Source organism: Ranitomeya imitator, chromosome 9 (assembly GCF_032444005.1).
Source record: "Ranitomeya imitator isolate aRanImi1 chromosome 9, aRanImi1.pri, whole genome shotgun sequence".
NCBI classification, from domain to species: Eukaryota; Metazoa; Chordata; class Amphibia; order Anura; family Dendrobatidae; genus Ranitomeya; species Ranitomeya imitator.
The window spans coordinates 46,928,255-46,952,714 of record NC_091290.1 but is presented as its reverse complement, the minus strand read 5'-3'; the positions used below and the strand labels follow the sequence as shown (position 1 = coordinate 46,952,714).

At 41.3% G+C, this 24,460-nt stretch overlaps 1 protein-coding gene across 2 annotated transcripts in view; it reads left to right on the top strand.

Annotated features, from left to right (window-relative positions):
* CHID1 (chitinase domain containing 1) overlaps window positions 1–24,460 on the top strand; it is a 507,376-nt gene that overhangs the window by 12,650 nt on the left and 470,266 nt on the right. For both annotated transcript variants that reach the window (XM_069740216.1, XM_069740217.1), the window contains exons 3-6: window positions 15,674–15,823; window positions 18,307–18,439; window positions 19,813–19,857; window positions 21,068–21,174. In XM_069740216.1, the coding sequence (XP_069596317.1) occupies window positions 15,674–15,823; window positions 18,307–18,439; window positions 19,813–19,857; window positions 21,068–21,174 (435 nt within the window). The remainder of the gene's footprint in view (window positions 1–15,673; window positions 15,824–18,306; window positions 18,440–19,812; window positions 19,858–21,067; window positions 21,175–24,460) is intronic.

The window sequence follows — 24,460 nt, the reverse complement described above, 5'->3', positions numbered from 1 at the left end:
AAAACTGCAGCCATGGGTTCGTCTAAGCAGCTGCCTAGCACTATGAAAATGGTAATGGCCCAAAAAGCAGGTGAAGGCTATAAGAAGATAGCAAAGAGACACTTTGACAAATATGGTCTTCATGGAAGAGTCAAAAGAAGAAAACCTCTCTTGCATCCTCACCATAAAATTCCGCATCAGAAGTATGCAAACTAAGCTAAACAAGCCTGATTCATTTTGAAAACAGGTCCTGTGAACTGATGAGGTTAAAATAAAACTTCAGGAACACAACATCTTGCCAACAATTAAGCGTGTGGATGGATAATCATACTTATTGGTTGTGTTGCATCCAATGGCGCAGGGAACATTTCACTGGTGGAAGAATCAGTTCATTGAAATTTCAACAAATTCTTGATACAAACATAACATCATCTATAAAAAAAAAAGCTGAAGTTAAAAAGAGGATGGCTTCTACAAGGGGATGATGATCCTAATCACACATCAAAATCAACAATAGACTACCTCAAAAGGCTCAAGCTGAAGGTTTTACAATGGCCCTAACAGTCTCCTGATCTGAACATAATTGAAAATCTGTGGTTAGACCTCAAAATAGCAGTGCATGCAAGACGACCCAGGAATCTCACAGGACTAGAAGAATTTTCCAAGGAAAAATGGATGAAAATCCCTCAAGCAAGAATTGAAAATCTCTTGGCTGACAAATCTCTTTGGCTGTGATACTGTCAAAAGCGGGTGCTCAAACTTTTGCATCAGACCGTTTTCCATTTTGTAATTTTTAAAATGTAAAAGATGAAATAACATTTTTTGTTTGCCTAAAATACAAAGGAAATGTATCATCTCTAACTTTAGGCATTTTAGAAATAATTTCATTTTCAACTTGCTTAACTGTTCACAATACCAGTAATTTTGACCAGGGGTGCACAAACTTTTATATTCCACTGTATGTACATACTTATCAAACTAATCTGAAGACCATGTTTAAACAAAGTACCTGCTATAAAACAAGATAATTTACAGTGAAGGAATGTAACCTTATAAAACAATGGCACTAAGGATATACTTGGCTACACTAGGGAAAGTTTCAGACCCCTTTAAATTTGTCACTCTTTGTTTCATTGCAGCCATTTGATAAATTCAAGAAAGTTAATTTTTTTACTCATTAATGTACACTCTGCACCCCATCTTGACTGAAAAAAACAGAAATGTAGTAATTTTTGCAAATTTATTAAAAAAGAAAATCTGAAATATCACATGGTCATAATATTCAGACCCTTTACTCAGTATTGAGTAGAAGCATCATTTTGAGCTAGTACACCCATGAGTCTTCTTGGGAATGATGCAACACATTTTTCACACCTGGATTTGGGGATCCTCTGCCACTCTTCCTTGCAGATCCTCTCCAGCTCCGTCAGGTTTGATGGTGAACATTGATCTACAGCCATATTCAGGTCTGTCCAGAGATGCTCAATTGGGCTTAGGTCAGGGCTCTGGCTGGGCCAGTCGAGAATGGTTACAGAATTGTTATGAAGCCACTTCTTTGTTATTTTAGCTGTGTGATTAGGGTCAGTGTCTTGTTGGAATGTGAACCTTCTGCCAAGTCTGAGGTGCAGAGCACTCTGGAAGAGGTTTTCATCCAGGATATCTCTGTACTTGTTTCCTTCAATGACAACCAGTCATCCTGTCCCTGCAGCTGAAAAACACCCCCACAGCATGATACTGCCACCACCATGTTTCACTGTTGGGATTGTATTGGGCAGGTGATGAGCAGCCTGGTTTTCTCCACACATACCGCTTAGAATTATCACCAAAAAGTTCTATCTTCGTCTCATCAGACCAGAGAATCTTATTTCTCATAGTCTGGGAGTCCTTCATGTGTTTTTTAGCAAACTCTATGCAGGCTTTCATATGTCTTGTACGGAGGAGAGGCTTCCGTCAGGCCACTCTGCCATAATGGCCCGACTGGTGGAGGGCTACAGTGATAGTTGACTTTGTAGAACTTTCTCCCATTTCCCTACTGCATCTCTGGAGCTCAGCCACCGTGATCGTGGGGTTCATCTTTACCTCTGTCACCAAGGCTCTTCTCCCACGATTGCTCAGTTTGGCTGGACGTCCAGGTCTAGGAAGACTTCTGGTGGTCCCAAACATCTTCCATTTACGGATTATGGAGGTCACTGTGCTCTTCAGAACCTTGAATACTGCAGAAATTCTGTTGTAACCTTGGCCAGATCTGTGCCTTGCCACCATTCTGTCTCTGAGCTCCTTGCCCAGTTCCTTTGACCTCATGATTCTCATTTGGTCTGACATGCACTGTGAGCTGTGAGGTCTTATAAAGACAGGTGTGCACCTTTCCAAATCAAGTCCTACCAGTTTAATTAAACACAGCTGGACTCCAAAGAAGGAGTAGAACAATCTCAAGGAGAATCACAAGGAAATGGACAGCATGTGACTTGAATATGAGTGTCTGAGCAAAGGGTCGTAATACTAATAATACACATAAAACCAGGGATTCAAGCTTGAGGAGGTTAATTTGCATATTCCAGGTGCCTTCTGGGAAAGCGAAGAGTCTCCCTAAGCTAGAAGATCGTTGGGTACAGCCGGGACCAGCTGCTTGGAAAGAATCACCAAACCAGGGATTCAAGCTTGAGGAGGCTAATTTGCATATTCCAGGTGCCTTCTGGGAAAGCGAAGAGTCTCCCTAAGCTAGAAGATCGTTGGGTACAGCCGGGACCAGCTGCTTGGAAAGAATCACCAAACCAGGGATTCAAGCTTGAGGAGGCTAATTTGCATATTCCAGGTGCCTTCTGGGAAAGCGAAGAGTCTCCCTAAGCTAGAAGATCGTTGGGTACAGCCGGGACCAGCTGCTTGGAAAGAATCACCAAACCAGGGATTCAAGCTTGAGGAGGCTAATTTGCATATTCCAGGTGCCTTCTGGGAAAGCGAAGAGTCTCCCTAAGCTAGAAGATCGTTGGGTACAGCCGGGACCAGCTGCTTGGAAAGAATCACCAAACCAGGGATTCAAGCTTGAGGAGGCTAATTTGCATATTCCAGGTGCCTTCTGGGAAAGCAAAGAGTCTCCCTAAGCTAGAAGATCGTTGGGTACAGCCGGGACCAGCTGCTTGGAAAGAATCACCAAACCAGGGATTCAAGCTTGAGGAGGCTAATTTGCATATTCCAGGTGCCTTCTGGGAAAGCGAAGAGTCTCCCTAAGCTAGAAGATCGTTGGGTACAGCCGGGACCAGCTGCTTGGAAAGAATCACCAAACCGCGCGCCTTACGGCGCGCAAATTTTTGCATGTAGGACATTATTGCAAGAGAGCTTGGCTGAGTAGATTACACAAGAAGGAAAACACACAGCAAGTCAGCAGGATCTAGGAGCAACATGGCAGATGTGACAACCTACATGGTGAGCTGCAGCATGTGCTACATGTTCACAGATCGACCAGAAGAAGAATTAAATTTCACCTGTCAGAAGTGTAGACTAGTGGCCCTTTTAGAAGAAAAGGTGCGGGGTCTGGAAGAAAGAATAGCAACCTTGAAACTCATCAAAGAGAATGAAGACTTTCTAGACAGAACAGAAGCATCTCTAATGGTCACAGAAGGTGAAAAAAAGTGTCAGAGAACCTCCAAAAGCAGATGAGTGGAAGCATGTGACCAAAAGAAGCAAGAAGACCATGGAGAAATCACCAACCACACAACTGAAGAACCGATATCAAATCTTTGTAGAGGATGAAGATGGCACACCTAAGGATGAAGCAATACCAGCAAGCAAAAAAGAAAAGGGCACACAGCAACAAGTGACAGCAAAAAGTACAGCCAAGAAGCAACGAAGAGTGGTGGTGGTGGGAGACTCACTACTGAGAGGCACAGAAGCAGGCATCTGCAGACCGGACATAACAGCAAGAGAAGTATGCTGCCTTCCAGGTGCGATGATCAAGGATGTGACCGATAGGATACCAAAGCTCTTCAACTCCAAGGACGTCCACCCATTTCTTCTGATACATGTTGGCACCAATGACACGGCAAGGAAGGACCTACCGACAATCTGCAAAGACTTTAAAGAGTTGGGGAAGAAAGTAAAGGAACTGGATGCACAGGTAGTTTTTTCTTCTATCCTTCCAGTAGACGGGCATGGCACCAGGAGATGGAACAGGATCCTTGATGCAAACAACTGGCTAAGACGATGGTGCAGACAACAAGGATTCGGATTCCTGGACCACGGTGTGAATTACTTGTACGATGGACTCCTCGCCAGAGACGGACTACACCTCAACAAACCTGGGAAACACACATTCGCCAGAAGACTCGCTACACTCATCAGGAGGGCGTTAAACTAGAAGAAGAGGGGACGGGAAGAAAAACATTAGACTTGAACAAAGAAGATCCAGGAAAACATACTCAGAAGGGAGGTAAGAACATTTCTAAAACAATCCACAGCGAGGAGATTGGAACAAAACAAAATCCTCTAAACTGCATGCTTGCAAACGCCAGAAGCCTGACAAACAAGATGGAAGAACTAGAAGCAGAAATATCTACAGGTAACTTTGACATAGTGGGAATAACCGAGACATGGTTAGATGAAAGCTATGACTGGGCAGTTAACTTACAGGGTTACAGTCTGTTTAGAAAGGATCGTAAAAATCGGAGAGGAGGAGGGGTTTGTCTCTATGTAAAGTCTTGTCTAAAGTCCACTTTAAGGGAGGATATTAGCGAAGGAAATGAGGATGTCGAGTCCATATGGGTCGAAATTCATGGAGGGAAAAATGGTAACAAAATTCTCATTGGGGTCTGTTACAAACCCCCAAATATAACAGAAATCATGGAAAGTCTACTTCTAAAGCAGATAGATGAAGCTGCAACCCATAATGAGGTCCTGGTTATGGGGGACTTTAACTACCCGGATATTAACTGGGAAACAGAAACCTGTGAAACCCATAAAGGCAACAGGTTTCTGCTAATAACCAAGAAAAATTATCTTTCACAATTGGTGCAGAATCCAACCAGAGGAGCAGCACTTTTAGACCTAATACTATCTAATAGACCTGACAGAATAACAAATCTGCAGGTGGTCGGGCATCTAGGAAATAGCGACCACAATATTGTACAGTTTCACCTGTCTTTCACTAGGGGGACTTGTCAGGGAGTCACAAAAACACTGAACTTTAGGAAGACAAAGTTTGACCAGCTTAGAGATGCCCTTAATCTGGTAGACTGGGACAATATCCTCAGAACTAATACAGATAATAAATGGGAAATGTTTAAGAACATCCTAAATAGGCAGTGTAAGCGGTTTATACCTTGTGGGAATAAAAGGACTAGAAATAGGAAAAACCCAATGTGGCTAAACAAAGAAGTAAGACAGGCAATTAACAGTAAAAAGAAAGCATTTGCACTACTAAAGCAGGATGGCACCATTGAAGCTCTAAAAAACTATAGGGAGAAAAATACTTTATCTAAAAAACTAATTAAAGCTGCCAAAAAGGAAACAGAGAAGCACATTGCTAAGGAGAGTAAAACTAATCCCAAACTGTTCTTCAACTATATCAATAGTAAAAGAATAAAAACTGAAAATGTAGGCCCCTTAAAAAAATAGTGAGGAAAGAATGGTTGTAGATGACGAGGAAAAAGCTAACATATTAAACACCTTCTTCTCCACGGTATTCACGGTGGAAAATGAAATGCTAGGTGAAATCCCAAGAAACAATGAAAACCCTATATTAAGGGTCACCAATCTAACCCAAGAAGAGGTGCGAAACCGGCTAAATAAGATTAAAATAGATAAATCTCCGGGTCCGGATGGCATACACCCACGAGTACTAAGAGAACTAAGTAATGTAATAGATAAACCATTATTTCTTATTTTTAGGGACTCTATAGCAACAGGGTCTGTTCCGCAGGATTGGCGCATAGCAAATGTGGTGCCAATATTCAAAAAGGGCTCTAAAAGTGAACCTGGAAATTATAGGCCAGTAAGTCTAACCTCTATTGTTGGTAAAATATTTGAAGGGTTTCTGAGGGATGTTATTCTGGATTATCTCAATGAGAATAACTGTTTAACTCCATATCAGCATGGGTTTATGAGAAATCGCTCCTGTCAAACCAATCTAATCAGTTTTTATGAAGAGGTAAGCTATAGACTGGACCACGGTGAGTCATTGGACGTGGTATATCTCGATTTTTCCAAAGCGTTTGATACCGTGCCGCACAAGAGGTTGGTACACAAAATGAGAATGCTTGGTCTGGGGGAAAATGTGTGTAAATGGGTTAGTAACTGGCTTAGTGATAGAAAGCAGAGGGTGGTTATAAATGGTATAGTCTCTAACTGGGTCGCTGTGACCAGTGGGGTACCGCAGGGGTCAATATTGGGACCTGTTCTCTTCAACATATTCATTAATGATCTGGTAGAAGGTTTACACAGTAAAATATCGATATTTGCAGATGATACAAAACTATGTAAAGCAGTTAATACAAGAGAAGATAGTATTCTGCTACAGATGGATCTGGATAAGTTGGAAACTTGGGCTGAAAGGTGGCAGAAGAGGTTTAACAATGATAAATGTAAGGTTATACACATGGGAAGAAGGAATCAATGTCACCATTACACACTGAATGGGAAACCACTGGATAAATCTGACAGGGAGAAGGACTTGGGGATCCTAGTTAATGATAAACTTACCTGGAGCAGCCAGTGCCAGGCAGCAGCTGCCAAGGCAAACAGGATCATGGGGTGCATTAAAAGAGGTCTGGATACACATGATGAGAGCATTATACTGCCTCTGTACAAATCCCTAGTTAGACCGCACATGGAGTACTGTGTCCAGTTTTGGGCACCGGTGCTCAGGAAGGATATAATGGAACTAGAGAGAGTACAAAGGAGGGCAACAAAATTAATAAAGGGGATGGGAGAACTACAATACCCAGATAGATTAGCGAAATTAGGATTATTTAGTCTAGAAAAAAGACGACTGAGGGGCGATCTAATAACCATGTATAAGTATATAAGGGGACAATACAAATATCTCGCTGAGGATCTGTTTATACCAAGGAAGGTGACGGGCACAAGGGGGCATTCTTTGCGTCTGGAGGAGAGAAGGTTTTTCCACCAACATAGAAGATGATTCTTTACTGTTAGGGCAGTGAGAATCTGGAATTGCTTGCCTGAGGAGGTGGTGATGGCGAACTCAGTCGAGGGGTTCAAGAGAGGCCTGGATGTCTTCCTGGAGCAGAACAATATTGTATCATACAATTAGGTTCTGTAGAAGGACGTAGATCTGGGTATTTATTATGATGGAATATAGGCTGAACTGGATGGACAAATGTCTTTTTTCGGCCTTACTAACTATGTTACTATGTTACTTATGACCATATGATATTTCAGTTTTTCTTTTTTAGTAAATTTGCAAAAATTACATTTTTTTTCAGTCAAAATGGGGTGCAGAGTGTACATTAAAGTGAAAAAAAAATGAATGTTTTGAATTTACCAAATGGCTGCAATGAAACAGAGTGAAAAATGTAAAAGGATCTGAATACTTTCCGTACCCACTGTAGCTACAGTAGGGAAAATAAGTATTTGATACACTGCTGATTTTGCAAGTTTTCCCGCCTTCAAAGAATGGAAGGGTCTGTAATTTTTATCATAGGTTCACTTCAACTGTGAGAGACAGAATCTTTTAAAAAAAGAAAACTGAAAATCGCATTGTATGACTTATACATAATTAATTTGCATTTTATTGCATGAAATAAGTATTTGATAAAATAGAAAAACAGAACTTTAATATTTGGTGCAGAAACCTTTCTTTGCAATTACGGAAGTTAGATGTTTCCGGTTGTTCTTGACCAAGTTTGCACACACTGCACTAGGGATTTTGGCCCACATTGAATTTCAGCTCCCTCCAAAGATTTTCATTTGGGTTCGGGTCTGGAGACTGGCTAGGTCACTCCTGGACCTTGAAATGCTTCTTACGGAGCCACTCCTTAGATGCCCTGGCTTTGTGTTTCAGTTCATTGTCGTGCTGGTGGACCCAGCCACGACCCATCTTCTACTCTTACTGAGGGAAGGAGGTTGTTGGCCAAAATCTAGCTATAGGTGACCTCATCCATTCTTCCTTCAATATGGTGCAGTTGTCCTTTCCCCGTTGTAGAAAAGTACCCCCAAAGTATGAAGTTTCCCCCACCATGCTTCATGGTTGGGACGGTGTTCTTGGGTTTGTACTAATTATTCTTCTTCCTCCAAGCACAGTGAGTGAAGTTGATACCCAAAAATTCTATTTTTGTCTCATTGACCACATGATCTTCTCCCATGCCTCCTCTCGATCATCCAGATGGTCATTTGCGAACTTCAAATGGGCCTGGACATGTGCTGGTGTGAGCAGGGGGACCTTGCGTGCCCTGCAAGATTTTAATCCATGTTGGCGTAGTGTGTACTGTGGTCCCAACTCTCTTCAGGTCATTGACCAACTCCTCCCTTGTAGTTCTGTGCTGATTCCTACCCAATCTCAGAATCATCCTTACCTCACAAGGCGAGATCTTGCATGGAACCCCAGACTGAGGCAGATTAACAGTGATCTTGTGTTTCTTCCATTTTCTAATAATTGTGCCCACAGTTGTTGCCTTCTCGCCAAGCTGCTTGCATATTATCCAGGAGCCCATCTCAGCCTTGTGCAGGTCTAAAATTTTGTCCCTGGTGTCCTTAGACAGTTCTTTGGTCTTGGCCATGGTGGAGAGGTTGGAGTGTGATTGAGTGTGTGGACAAGTGTCTTTTATACAGGTAACGAGTTCAAACAGGTGCAATTAATACAAGTAATGATTGCAGAGTAGGACGGCTTCTTAAAGGGACTCTGTCACCTGAATTTGGCGGGACTGGTTTTGGGTCATATGGGCGGAGTTTTTGGGTGTTTGATTCACCCTTTCCTTACCCGCTGACTGCATGCTGGCTGCAATATTGGATTGAAGTTCATTCTCTGTCCTCCATAGTACACGCCTGCGCAAAGCAATCTTGCACAGCGCAGGCGTGTACTATGGAGGACAGAGAATGAACTTCAATCCAATATTGCAGCCAGCATGCAGCCAGCGGGTAAGGAAAGGGTGAATCAAACACCCAAAAACTCTGCCCATATGACCCAAAACCAGTCCCGCCAAATTCAGATGACAGGTTCCCTTTAAGAACTACTAGGTCTGTGAGATCCAGAATTCTTGCTGGTTGGTAGGTGATCAAATACTTTTGATGCAATAAAATGCAATTTAATTATTTAAAAATCATGCAATATAATTTTCTGGTTTTAATTTTTAGATTCTGTCTTTCACAGTTGGTGTACCTACGATAAAAATTACAGACCTCTGCATACTTTGTAGGTGGGAAAACTTGCAAAATCGGCAGCGTATCAAATACCTATTTACCCCACTGTATATGTGGGCCTGTCATGTAAGTGCCACAACGCACGTTTCACCCATCTTCATCAGGGAACGTGATAATGCTAATGGAGAAACCTCTATCCAGGCAGGGTAATATTAGTAATGGAGTCCCCAAACTGGGGATCGGCCTGTGTAATTTCAAACACCAGGGCTGAATTTAAGTTTCAGTCCGATGCTGTTTTGCAGGATACTCGCGGGATCTCTCACTATATGCAGCAACCTCATCACTTAGCACACAATGTTCCCCTTTATAGTTCTCTATTTGTGATATAATATATATAGTACACACAGTTTAGATTTATATTTTTAATTTTGCCATTTTCCACTGAAAATGAGGCATCAATAGGAAACCAGCCCACTGTGATTACATTATTTACCAACCAGCAGCTCTGCTGTACCTTGTCCTATAGAATTTATAATGTGGCTAGGTGAAGGCCCACGGCAAAGTAAATCTCATGTATGGTACTTGGTCATTATTTGGTTAATGGGACTGAGTAGCAGAAGTGACATTGTTCCTCAGGGAAAAAGCAGAACAATATTTCTAATCCTACAATCCTTTTTAAGTGCAACTAATTTGTAGGATTCCAAATTCCATTCCTCATTCTATAGAGTAATTGCTGCCTCACCGTGAGTTATACCCCATTAAGGTGGAGTGTCAGATATTAGGTCGTTTGTGTGCGGTAGCTGTGTGTTACAGACCACTGAGGATATGTTAAGAGTATCCATAAATCCTAACCACAGTAAAAGCATTTCCTCCGGCAGCCGTTGTGGCGGGACTCCCCTATAAACCTGAGCTGTTGATGCCATATATTCCAGCGTAGGCGGTTGAGATCACTTACAATATGCCTGTGTGGCAAGTCCTAAAACTTTGTAGCTGCCCCTTTGTGACTTTCTTCTGTGTCTATTTTGTGGTGTGTGATTCCTTGTTAAAAAAATGTGTTCCTATAAAGATACGTTATTAAATTCTGTTCACACTTGTGTTAATGGGGTCTGTCGGGGGTTTATCAAGCTTTTGGCATTTTTGACAGCACAAAGAGCAAAATCTATAGTGTTATTACTACCATCAATGATTATAGATCTCATAAATCAGTGGAACCTGCGTCTGGATCCGTTTTTTTGAACATAATTCAAGGCTCTACTATGATCAAAGCCCTAGGGTATGTGCACACTAAAGTTTTTTTATTTTTATGGAGTTTTTGGAGCAGAAAGAGCGACTCATAAAATTCTGCTCAAAAACTTGGTGTTTTTGCTGAAAAAAACTCAATACACATATATTTATTATGTTTGAGCTTATTAGAGTCAAAAGCAGGTACCTGATCGCCTTCGATCCTGTTCTAGGCAATCAGACGATTTTACACTAGGGTGTGGAGTCGGTAAGCCAATTCTCCGACTCCTCAATTCCCATGACACCGACTCCACGACTGCTACTCCGATTCCCTCATACATGGCTCATGTTTAAGTGATACATTTACTGTAGTAAAATAGTAACATCAGGCTTTTAATCTTTATTATCATACAATAATCAAGCCATTTAGATAGAACATAAAATATATTTATTGGAATACAACGTTAGAACAAAAAAAAAACTGCATATTTACAATTTATTATACTTTCTGCAGTAAGTGGGGAAAAAAAACAGTTTTGAACAAAAACGTACTGAATAGCATTTGTGCACTCTATGAATTTGTTCTGAGAAATAGTATCGCCTCCTTCAGATCCTCCTTTATAGATGACCTCAAATCTGACCTAATTATTTTAAGGCTAGAGAACAACCTCTCTACACTAACTTGGGTTAGTGGCAAAGCAGTAACTACATGGGCAACATCTCTTACAATTTCAGGGTATAAAGGAATTGCCTTCTGCACAGTCAGTTTTGATGAACGATTTAACTCACTACTTCTTTGAGAGTAAAAATTTTGCCGAAATATGGTCAATCTGTTTTCTATGGGAGTGGAATCTTTTTCCCTGCAGCAATGCTTTGCCTGTTCCATGTTGTCCAAATACTTGTCAAAATCAAACCCCTCATCTGATGAGGATGAAGGATCGGCAGCAGCAGCACTGGCAGGACCCGAGTCCTCTTGCTCTTGGCTGTCCTGTAGCCCACCCATCCTAACTGCTACCTCAATCAAAGCTTCTTTTCCTTTAGGGTATGTGCACACGTAGATGGATCCCCTGCAGATTTTTCCGCACCTGTTTTGGTAAATCCGCCAGAAAAACCGCACTGCGGATTTCCTGCGGAATTACTGCGGATTTACCGCGTTTTCTTTGCAGATTTTGTGCGGATTCCACCTGCGGTTTTACACCTGCGGATTCCTATTAAGGAGCAGGTGTAAACCGCAGCGGAATCCGCACAAAGAATTGACATGCTGCGGAATAAACAACGCAGCGTTTCCGCGCGTTTTTTTCCACAGCATGGGCACTGCAGTTTCTGTTTTCCATAGGTTTACATTGTACTGTAAACGCATGGAAAGCTGCTGCGAATCCACAGCAGCCAATCCGCTGCGTATCCGCAGCAAAATCCGCAGCGTGTGCACATACCCTCAGTAAGCTGTTGATCATCCAGTAATGTACGATGACTCGGGTCCACATAAACAGCTGCCAGAAGAATTTTATTTTCTAATAGCAGTGTCTCTCTCTGTTTCATTGAAGCAGCAATGCCATCTGCGATTAAACCTCCTCTTTGGGACAGGCAAAACAACAAGTTATTCCACTCCTTTATAAAAATGCCAGGAGTTAAATCCTCAGCTTGTAACTTTTTCCCTTCCCTTCACGGGACCTGTCTGACCCTTTTTATACAGCTAGATTGCATACATTCCCCCTTTTTGTTACACAGGCACTTGGGACCTTGGCTGTATTCGGATTGCAGAGGAGCACTCTGTATCCGCTACCATATAATTTAGGCACCTGGTGGTGCTGTGCTGCTATAAGCTTTCCAACTACCTACATTGATCCTCCTATTGGTGCTATTTAGCACACCATAAATTGCAGTTGCACATTATAAATAGCAGTCGCATTTGCTTTATTCATGCACCTTTGTGTGGATGTGACAGCTCCCACGGTTTTAGCACATTTTTGCACCTTGCACTTTATTTGCTCTGCGTTATTTGCACAATGCATTGTGAGGTGTACTAGGTAGGCCCATATGGTTTAAAAAGGATTTTTTTATCCACTGATTTTGCACTTTACATTGTAGTTATACACATACCATACAGTTCGGTAATATTACCAAGTTTTCTACATTTTTGCACACATTTCACATCATAGTGTGGATAGTATATGGGTCTATGTATATATATATATATATATATTATGTACATGTATTTTTTATGTTATATCCCACATATAGATTTTTGGTTTTATACATTTCTTTTCGGGGTTGTATTAACCTGATATTTTATATATAATTGGGTCAGCCTGTACCATCTCCCATATTGATTTTGATTTTAATTATAAATTGTCATTGCCCTGTTGTGAGCACAAATTGTTATTATTTTATTTTTATCATTTGCCAATCGGATATAATAAAGGCATTTTTGTATCTTCTCTCTGCCTGGTAGCTTTTCTGGGTAATTCTATGTTGGCTGTGGTTGCTCCTTCCTGGTACGTTAGTGGTTTCCACACTCTTCTCCACAGAACGCTAGTCACTGGCATATACACATCTTTTCTTATGTTGATTCTATAAATTATTGGCATATAGTGATTGGTGTATCTGTGGTTGTGCTTAATCCATGCAGTATAATAGAGGAAGTAATCTGACACCTTACTGTGCTGAATACTCCTCACTCCTCCTTCCTCTCTCCATAGAGTATAATAGAAGCTGTAACCTGACACCTCACTATGCTGAGTACTTCTCCTAGTCCTCTCTCCAAACTGTATAATAGAAACTGTAACTGAACATCTCACTGTGCAGAGTGTTTCTCACTCCTCCTTTCCCTCTCTATAGAGTAAAGTAGGAGCAGTAACCTGACACCTCACTGTGCTAAGTGCTCCTTCTCCTCCTCTCTCTTTCCATTCTGTAATAGAAGCTGTAACCTGACACCTAACTGTGCTGAGTACTCCTCACTTCTCCTCCTCTTCATACTGTATAATAGAAGATGCAACCTGACACCTCACCTTGCTAAGTGGTCCTCACTTCTCCTCCACCTCCTCTCTTTATAGAGTAAAAGTGCCTTGCAAAGGTATTCAGCTCCCTGGAACTTTTCAACCTTTTCCCACATATCATGCTTCAAACCTAAAGATACCAAATGTTAATTTTTGGTGAAGAATCAACAAGTGGAACACAATTGTGAAGTTGAACAAAATTTATTGGGTATTTTAAATTTTTATGGAAAATCAAAAACTGAAAAGTGGGGTGTGCAATATTATTCGGGCCCTTTAACTTAATACTTTGTTGCGCCACCTTTTGCTGCGATTACAGCTGCTAGTCGCTTGGGGTATGTCTATCAGTTTTGTACATCGAGAGACTGAAATTCTTGCCCATTCTTCCTTGGCAAACAGCTCGAGCTCAGTGAGGTTTGATGGAGATTGTTTGTGAACAGCAGTTTTCAGCTTTTTCCACAGATTCTCGATTCGATTGAGGTCTGGACTTTGACTTGGCCATTCTAACACCTGGATACGTTTATTTGTGAATCATTCCATTGTAGATTTTGCTTTATGTTTGGGATCATTGTCTTGTTGGAAGACAAATCTCCGTCCCAGTCTCAGGTCTTTTGCAGACTCCAACAGGTTTTCTTCCAGAATGGTCCTGTATTTGGCTCCATCCATCTTCCCATCAATTTTAACCATCTTCCCTGTCCCTGCTGAAGAAAAGTAGGCCCAAACCATGATGCTGCCACCACCATGTTTGACAGTGGGGATGGTGTGTTCATGGTAATGATCTGTGTTGCCTTTACGCCAATTGAAAAAATGAATGACGCGCACTCTGTTGGGATATACTAATTTCCTTGCCTTTACGCCAGACATCGTTTGGCATTGTTGCGAAAAAGTTCGAATTTGGTTTCATCTGACCAGAGCACCTTCTTCCACATGTTTAGTGTGTCTCCCAGGTGGCTTGTTGCAAACTTTAAACAACACTTTGTATGGATATCTTTGAGAAATGGCTTTCTTCTTGCCACTCTTCCATAAAGGCGAGATTTGTGCGGTGTACGACTGATTGTTGTCCTATGGACAGACTGTCCCACCTCAGCTGTAGATCTCTGCAGTTCATCCAGAGTGATCATGGGTCTCCTGGCTGCATCTCTGATCAGTCTTCTCCTTGTTTGAGATGAAAGTTTAAAGGGACGGCCGGGTCTTGGTAGATTTTCAGTGGTATGATACTCCTTCCGTTTCAATATGATCGCTTGCACAGTGCTCCTTTGAATGTTTAAAGTTTTGGAAATCATTTTGTATCCAAATCCGGCTTTAACCTTCTCCACAACAGTATCATGGACCTGCCTGTTGTGTTCCTTGGTCTTGATGATGCTCTCTGTGCTTCAAGCAGAATCCTGAGACTATCATAGAGCAGATGCATTTATACGGAGACTTGATTACACACAGGTGGATTATATTTATCATTATTATGCATTTAGGACAACATTGGATCATTCAGAGATCCACAATAAACTTCTGGAGTGAGTTTGCTGCACTGAAAGTAAAGGGGCCAAACAATATTGCACGTCCCACTTTTCAGTTTTTGAATTTCCACAAAAATGTAAAATAACCAATAAATTTCGTTCAACTTCACAATTGTGTTCCACTTGTTGTTGATTCTTCACCAAAAATTTACATTTGGTATCTTTATGTTTGAAGCATGATATGTGGGAAAAGGTTGAAAAGTTCCAGGGAGCCGAATACTTTCGCAAGGCACTGTAGTTGTAGTAACCCCTGATGTGCTAGCAGTCCTTGCTCTGACAAAGGCGGATTTTTTTTTTTAAGAGTAGATATGTTCAGGAGACAAAAGAGGGTAAGAAGTGTATCATAAGTGGAGGAAGAAGCAGATTTCTCCAAAAAGACATACTACAAAGTTTCTTACATTCCGCGATACTATTGATTTAAGCTGAGATTGTTGTAATAACAATGACCATTTAGTTACACGGCTCGTATTCTCTTCTGGAGGACTGTACTCCATTTTTGGCTGCACTTCCCGGAGAACATTATGTGCTCACATCATTGTCATTGTGAGATTTCAGAGGACTCACACTGGTCTCAATGGCAGAAAACACATTAGTGACAAAGTTGTCTCCATCCTGTAATATCTGTGCTAATGTATGCCATCTGTTCCCCTGTGCTAGACTCGCCTGTCTGATGCTCCTGTACAGTCCCGGGGACTGGTTACCACCGAGATCAAGGCAAAGGACATCGTGCTCCATCACCAGAGTTACTGCAGCAAACAGGCCAAGGAGCGCCATGTTTCTGGGGACGTGCTGGGATATGTCACACCGGTAAGATATCACTCATTTCTTACATAGTCACACATTATATAACATGGCCATTATATAGATAGTTGCATTTCCTGTGTAATGATAGAAATTAGAGACCGCACTAATTTTTGTTGTATTTTCCAATGTAATGATTATAGGTTTTTTCCCAAAGTCCTTGCTATCAGAAGAGCCCTTATATATGTTATTACTTCTTCTCCTTTGATAACTTTTACCATAGGATAATTTCTCATGATGTCAGCCCGCTGGAATACCTAGCACAGGGGAGGAGAAGAATGACAGGACCTGAATGATTAAAGGGGTTGTCCAGGCAAAGTAAAACTTTACTCAAGCAAAAGAATAACAACCTCTGTCACGTTCGCCCGTGAGCCGCTCTTTGACCTGAGACACGAAGTTGTGATGTCACCGTCCCACTAGTCGCCAGGCTGCTGCAGTGTGTGCTTGACTGCTGCCGTCCAGTGTCTTTTGAGCATCCTAAATCATAAAGTCATTGACTTCTGCAGTCAATCACAGGCCACAGTAGTCTTGCAGATGGTGGTACAGTAACATCCCCAATTCCTGACTCTGCACAGACCACTGAGCGGCCTGTGCTGGATCCTGGTGGGTGCCTGTTAGTAAGTATGATATATAGAGTTTGTTATTCTTCTTTACGCTTCATGTTCCTTGGGCAAGGTTTTATTTTCTACAGACAGTCCCTTTAATACCTATACTATCACTGCAAAAGTGCTTGGACAGGTAGTGTTATCATTGGGACATGTCCTATTAAAGCTATAAATGCAAAAAACCCAAAAGTCCTTGACAAAATAGCTTTTTTTTGCTATTCTTGCTCAGATTAATCTTTGGTACCGTGTTGGCCAGCAGATAAAAAAAATATTACATTTTGAGAGTCCTCAGTGGTTGATACATTTAATGGCAAACTAAAAAGATGGTAACATATTGGAAGCTTTTGAGACTCCTCAGGTCTCTTCATCAGGAATAGAGTAACACAAAATCTGAAGAGTCACATGTTTATACACAAGAGTAGTCTCGAAAGCTTCTGAAAAGATGGCACCAAGCACTGAGGACTCTCCATATTTTAATATTGCTGAGATAAAGTTATTTCTCCCATTTTCAGCAATAGTGAAATTAATGGTGTCATTCAAGACTAGAACTTGGTGATAAAAAAAACCCAAAAACGTTCTTAAGGTTATAGTATTGTGAGAATAGAAACGTTGTGACTCATGGAAGAAAGGGAGGGGAAAAAAGTAAAGTGCAAAAATGAAAATTCGACTGGTCACAAAATAATTAATCTGTTATCCTTTTCTCTCATGTTTTCTCTTTGTCCCTATAAACTTTTGGACTGTAGGCTGTTGAGGATCAGGATATCAGGATTCATGTTGGCAAGTTTCCTAAAATGATTGATTTACTAATCTACCGTTTATAACCCTATAAATCCTGAAAGAGATTTATAAATTAGCCAAGACTTTGCCACTGGTGGTTCACACGTCGGCACCCTTTCTGCTAAAATATATTGTTTATGAAACTAGAAATATGTAATATCACTGAAATCATGCGTAACAGAAGCCTATATGTGTGTGCCATACTAGAATTTGATAATTGCACTATTCAGAATTTCCACAAGAGGTCACCCTTGTGCCACTCAGTCATTGTGCTGTCATCTACTAGAAGCTTCATAATAGTGATGTGAAATACCGATGGAGAATAACATAGTGTCACACTGAGAATGCTAGGAAGTCATGGATGCTAAGGCTGTTATTGGAGACACGTATTGCATATGATGGCACAATGCACCATCAATTGTAGCTAAACCTGTCTTTTAATTTAGACAGTAATTACATGGTACAGTTGGGGCTGTAAAGGTAATTAAACGTCCTCATCCCCTCCATATCTTCCTTTTCATGCATCCTCCAGAGGCAGAGGTGAATGTTGATCTGGGACAGATACACCTGCAGTCTTGGCACTAGTGGCTGGACATGGTTGCCACTTGCTTTCCATGTAGAATAGAGGCTTCTTTTCTGCTTGGAAAGTAAAATTTGCATTCCCCAGTTTGCACCAGGTGGCGGGTCAGCTCATCTACATCCTTAAATGACTCAAGGACCGGTGCATCGGCTCAGTGGGACCACGGCTCTCAGCAAAGTTATAAAGTAATGCTAACGTCCTGTTCCTTTCTGAGTTTGCTGAAACCTGAGTATCATGTCATAGATACTAATATACAGCTAGTACTGGGGCAGCTTGTATGCCTGAACCGCCCCGATACCTACCATAATTCTGGATATAGCAAGTCATAGTGAGGTGTCAGGCTGGGTTCACATTACAGAAGAGTCCTTGCTTTACTATTTGTTGAAACTTGCTTTTTTGCACCCACATGCATTGAAATGTTCCTGTCTGTATAGAATGAAAGCCCAGTGTAGAAGTTCAAGTCTATAAAGGCAATTTTATACAAAAAAAAAACTATTAACATCCAATTACAATTCTTCTACCCACAGTGGAATGGCCATGGATACGATGTTGCTAAAGCATTTGCATCTAAATTCACCCTCATTTCTCCAGTGTGGTTGCAGATTAGAAGAAAAGGTAGACAGTCCTACCAGGTGACCGGACTGCATGACATTGACCAAGGTGAGTCCTTGTTGTTGGCCGGAGAAAAGAAGTTATCACCTATACTAACTGATCGATGGGGGGCCGACCTCTGGAAGCAGCGATAATCGGCAGAACGTTTATCCCCACTAGAATAGAGTGACAGTGCACTTGCTCCACTCCTGCTTCATTCATTCCCAATGGGGCTGCTGAGCTCTGCACTCGTTTTTTTTGGCAACTCCAAGGAATGGAGCAGCAGTCAGACATCCGACCGGCTGGTTTATTTTGAAATTGGCATAAAAATTCCCTGTTCCACCGATCATTGTAAGTCCCGGTGATGGTCACTCACTGGTAGCAAGTTATCAGCTATTCTATGGACAGTGATAGAAATCCAGTAACCACTCAAAAACCTCATGGTGCAAGCGACTGTTGATAGCATCCCGTGTCGTACTGAACATCGACGAGCAACACTTGTTTCTTCAAAGATTATTCTTATTCCATTCAAACAAAAGCATCATGCGGGCGACGCGTTTCGGCTCTCCCTGAGCTTTTTTTCAACCATAGATAGGTGACAACTTGCTTTCACTGGAAATCCCCTTTAAGCCTAAATATACTAAAGAAATCAAACAGTATCGAAGACATTGTTGGAAGATGGGATTGGTATTTAGTGTTGGAGCAAAAGCATAAAGGAAATTCACAAAAAAAACAAAGTTGGTTGAGGACCCAGGGACTCCTATTTGTCCCATAGTTTTAAACTGAAGCCAATTTAATTGGATCAACTAATGGGCGTTAAAACATTAAAAAAGTTTTCCATCGCAAAAACAATTATATATACCGAATTCTGTATTAAGCGCTTTAAAGCAAGTCTTTCATCAAGTGTATGCCTCCTAATCTCAGGGCAGCATAAAATAGGGACAGAGAACCTAATTCCAGGTGGATGTCTCCTACTATGCTTCTTGCTCTAACTTTGATAAAATCATTGTGTATCTCCTAGTCCTCTCAATGATGAGCTGTCTTACTTCGCGACGCCCTTGATTGACAGCTTTATGACTACACTCTGCATAATGTTCTCACATCCCGGGCAAGTGCTATGTGCCCTTGCCCAGTGACCGGATGTGAGAACATTATTCTAAGAGCCGCCTGTGTAAGATAAAAGGTCCTCAGAGCGCTGCACCCACTCTCCTTGTGTCAGATACTAATGGACATTTTAAAAGCTTGTTAGAATTATTTTCTTTTGCTCGTCAGGCGTTATCTGTCCCAGGTTCTTAGAAAAGAAGGTGTATAAGAGAGCAGGCGGAGATTGTAAGCAAACTGAATATGGCCGCTCTAGAAAGTGAGACGTGGCACAGACAATATCACTATAAATAAGTACAGGAAAGCAGCTTCATATTTCATGATGTTGTTTGTTCTTTTAGGATGGATAAAAGACATTAAAAAGAATTCCAAGAGCACCCAGATGGGTAAGTTTATACAGTGCTGTGCTGCAGCTGCATCCCCCTCTTACCCCTTCTACATCTCTTCACCTTTTATGTTCATTTTCAATGATTTTGTTAATCAGAGAGCTGTGAATTGCGGAAGCTCTTATGTTTGTTACCACACTCCGGTTTTGATTAAAAAAATATATATATTATTTATTACATAAGACTCCCTGCACTGTCAGCTGGATGTCCGCAACTTTCTCCTTCCTGCTGCCGACGGTCATCCTCTGCACTCAATTACCTATTCTGTTTCTTATTTGACTGCCCATGAAGGGCGTTTTCACTAGTGAAGAGGGAATGTGCTGGAATAAGATGTTATCTGAGCATGTGCTGAGGTGCTAACCAGGTGTCTTCGGCGTGCTCGAATAATATGTTCGCGTCCCTGTGGCGGCATGTTTCACGGCTGTTCAACAGCTGCAACACGTGCAGGGATTACATAACAAACAGGCAATCCCTATATGTGCTGCGGCTGTAGAACAGTAGCCAGACGTGCAGCCACGGGGACTCAAACATGGTATTTGAGCACACTGAAGACACTGCTTGCACCTGAGCATGCTCAGATAACACCTTATACCAGCATATTCCCTCATCAGTAGTTCTCACATAATCAGCATTTATCACCTATCTGCATGATATGTGATGTATGTATGACTGTGGGCGTCTGCACATTAGTCCCAGCAGGACCAATCACCATAACGGGGGTCCAAACTCCCCTGTGTGAATGAATCGTTTCTGAGCGACCACTCCTCCCAATAACTGTTATAACAAATTAATAGACCGTTAAAAGCGCCGTGGTCGCACATGCTCAGTAACACTTCATTTACACAGGGGACTTTGGGACCCCCTTTTCTCAAAGTCAGAGGCGAACCGCCATCAATCATACAATTATCATTCATTTTTTGGATAGATGATGAATGTTGTTTATAGGATAACTCTGGACGCCAGCTTACCCTGCACACACTCACATACATATGTGTGTTCCTGATCTTTTGCATGGTAGATAGAAATGGTGACCAACTGGCTCCTATGGATTATGTAAAGTCTGTTGGGAATCCCTTGAGGTTTCCATCATTTTTACATCAAAAATATCGCAGCATGCTGGGTTGTTCTTGCTGTCGACAGGACAGTCGTTCTGAAGTCCATTGTTCCTTTATCTGAGTCACCGAGCGATTTCTGCTTTCTTCTCTTCCAGTGCCTCGCGTCCTGTTTGATAGCTGGACATACCAGGACTTTGAGAGTGTTTTCAGCAGTGAAGATGAAATCGAGGATCTGTCAGATGCTTTGCTTCAGACGGCAAAGGTTAGAATTGATATTTGTACTTTTGGTTTCCATTGTGTTCTAAACATACAAGTATGACAAGTAAATGCTGAATAAGATGTTTGCCTTATACGAATTATATTAAATGGCTAGTCACAAAACTTGGACTTAACGTGATCACACTGGTGGTCCGACCGCTGGGATGCGAAATCAGGGCTCTTGAATTCCTGAGAATGGGACTGTGAAGGTGACCTCAGCTCCATTCATTGCTTACTGGACCGTCGAGTAAGGCGCCACCTATATCTAACAATTCAATGCACGGAGTGGACCCTGAGCATGTGCGTGTCCACTCCATTCAAGGGTGGTCTTCAGCTCGTTCCAGCTCCCCCAAACTGCATCTATGGACATGTATGTCTGCGAAACATAAGACAAAATCCGGTGCTCTATTGCTAAAACAAATGATGTTTTAATCACATCTTCACAAGTGCTTTTAGCTGGGCCAAACTACTTCTTTAACCTCTTCCTCTGCGCTTTCTGCTTGACTAATGGCACACTGGCTGTGTACTCAAAGCCCTTTAACAAAAGAATGGAGCTCAGTTTGCGGAAGCCTACCGGTAGATTTAATGTACTACACTACACAAGTAGTGCAGTGTATTATTGTTCTGTAAGTGTGGCATGTACAAGCCACCTTGTCGGACTAGTAAATATTGTAAAAAAAAAATAAAAAAAATAAATATCACAAAAATAACCATCTTTGCAATTAACAATGTTTTATTTTGTAGAAAATATGCAAAATTGATATATAAAACTTAAGTCTAAAACAATCATCTTGCTTATCCCCTACACTAAATGCTATAAAAATTTAATATCAGTGCCAGAAATGCTGTCTTTAGTGTATGCTACCCACAAAAAAAAGCTAGAATGAAAAATAGAATTTAAATGTGATAGTCATAAGTACAAGTAAATGGTAGCAATGAAAACTGACTGATCGTGACCCTCACCAAGGAGAAAAAGAAAACAGAAATTCTGTTAAACCACGCCCCTACCACTGATTGGCAGCTTTCTGCCTATGCGTAGCGTACACAGAAAGCTGCCAATCAGTGGTGTGGGTGGGGTTATACACAGCTCAGCATTCAAGAACTGCTAGATCTACATCACATATATTAATGGAGAAATAATAGTTATAGCTTTAAGGCTATGTGGACACGTTCAGGATTTCTTGCAGAAATTTCCTGAGCAAAACAGGACATTTTCTGCAAGAAATCCGCATGCGTTTTTCTCGCGTTTTTGGTCCGCTTTTGGTGCGTTTTTTTTGCAGATTTTTCCGGAGGTTCCCAATGCAATAATATAGTGGGAAATCCACAAAAAAATCCGCAAAATTAATGAACATGCTGCGTTTTTTGCAGCGATGCGTTTTTTTCGCGGAAAAAAAAACGCATCATGTGCACAAATTGCAGAATGCATTCTAAATGATGGGATGCATAATGTATGCGTTTTTTTCGCATTTTTAGAGCGAAAAATCTGCAACGTGTGCACACAGCCTAAGACTGCAGTAGTGAAAAGATGGGCTCCTCTTCTAAACCAGCTCATTCGTTAGAAGAATGTGAGATATTTTCTGTGACATTTTTTAAGCTTCACATTGGGACATCTACATCAATAGTTGTCTTTGTGTGCTGTATCCTGTGCCCATGGTATCTCATCCGCCTTTCCTTTTTTTATTATTATTTTTGGAAGTGCTGCTCTTAGGCCTCTCATTTTTCCTTTCACACCGCTCAAAGTTTTGTCTGCGCGGCTTTTCATGTTGCTTTATTTGAAGTCCTGTAACTCTGCTCAAAGGACCCGAGCCGTAGTTCAGATGTGCAACTTATGGAGTAAATAAATCTTTTCTTTTTATTTAGCCTTTTCTAACTATAGAGGTTACAGGTGACTGTGTACCATCAGTACCGAGTGAGATCTAACACCAAAGAGATGAAGACCCTTCAGCGCGGCCTTGTTTTGCTTTTTATGTAAATTAGTTAAAAATTCCGACTGATAGATTAACCCTTTACTGCCATAGTCAGTTTTGGCTTATATGATTCAGCATTTGTGTTTTTTTTTTTTTTGCTTAACACCCTCCAAAAGCACCAAGATCACTAAAGTTTTAATGTGAACTGGACACACAATGTAAGTGTCTGCCAAGCATTTTTTTATTTTTTTATTATACTGTGCCTCTTTGTTGTAGAGATATTGGCAATCAAAGTATTTGTGTATGTGTGTGTGTATATATATATATATATATATATATATATATATATATATATATATATATATGTGTATATATATATATATATATATATATATATATATATATATATATATATATATATATACACACACATATATACTATTGGATTTGGCACCTAAATATATATATATGTATATGTGTGTGTGTATATATATATATATATACTAGTATATATATATATATACTAGATGGTGGCCCTATTCTAACGCATCGGGTATTCTAGAATATGCATGTCCATGAAGTATATTGCACAGCCCACGTAGTATGTTGCCCAGCCACGTAGTATATTGCCCAGTCACGTAGTATATTGCCCAGTCACGTAGTATATTGCCCAGCCACGTAGTATATTGCCCAGTCACGTAGTATATTGCCCAGGCACGTGGTATATTGCCCAGTCATGTGGTATATTGCCCAGCCACGTAGTATATATTGCCCAGCCACGTAGTATATTGCCCAGCCACGTAGTATATTGCCCAGCCACGTAGTATATTGCCCAGTCACGTAGTATATTGCCCAGTCACATGGTATATTGCCCAGTCACGTGGTATATTGCCCAGTCACGTGGTATATTGCACAGCCCACGTAGTATGTTGCCCAGCCACGTAGTATGTTGCCCAGCTACGTAGTATGTTGCCCAGCCACATAGTATATTGCCCAGTCACGTAGTATATTGCCCAGCCACATAGTATATTGCCCAGCCACGTAGTATATTGCCCAGTCACGTAGTATATTGCCCCGTCACGTAGTATATTGCCCAGCCACGTAGTATATTGCACAGCCCACATAGTATGTTGCCCAGCCACGTAGTATATTGCCCAGTCACGTAGTATATTGCCCAGTCACGTAGTATATTGCCCAGTCACGTGGTATATTGCCCAGTCACGTAGTATATTGCCCAGCCACGTAGTATATTGCACAGCCCACATAGTATGTTGCCCAGCCACGTAGTATATTGCCCAGTCACGTAGCATATTGCCCTGCCACGTAGTATATTGCCCAGTCACGTAGTATATTGCCCAGTGACGTAGTATACAGCACAGAGCC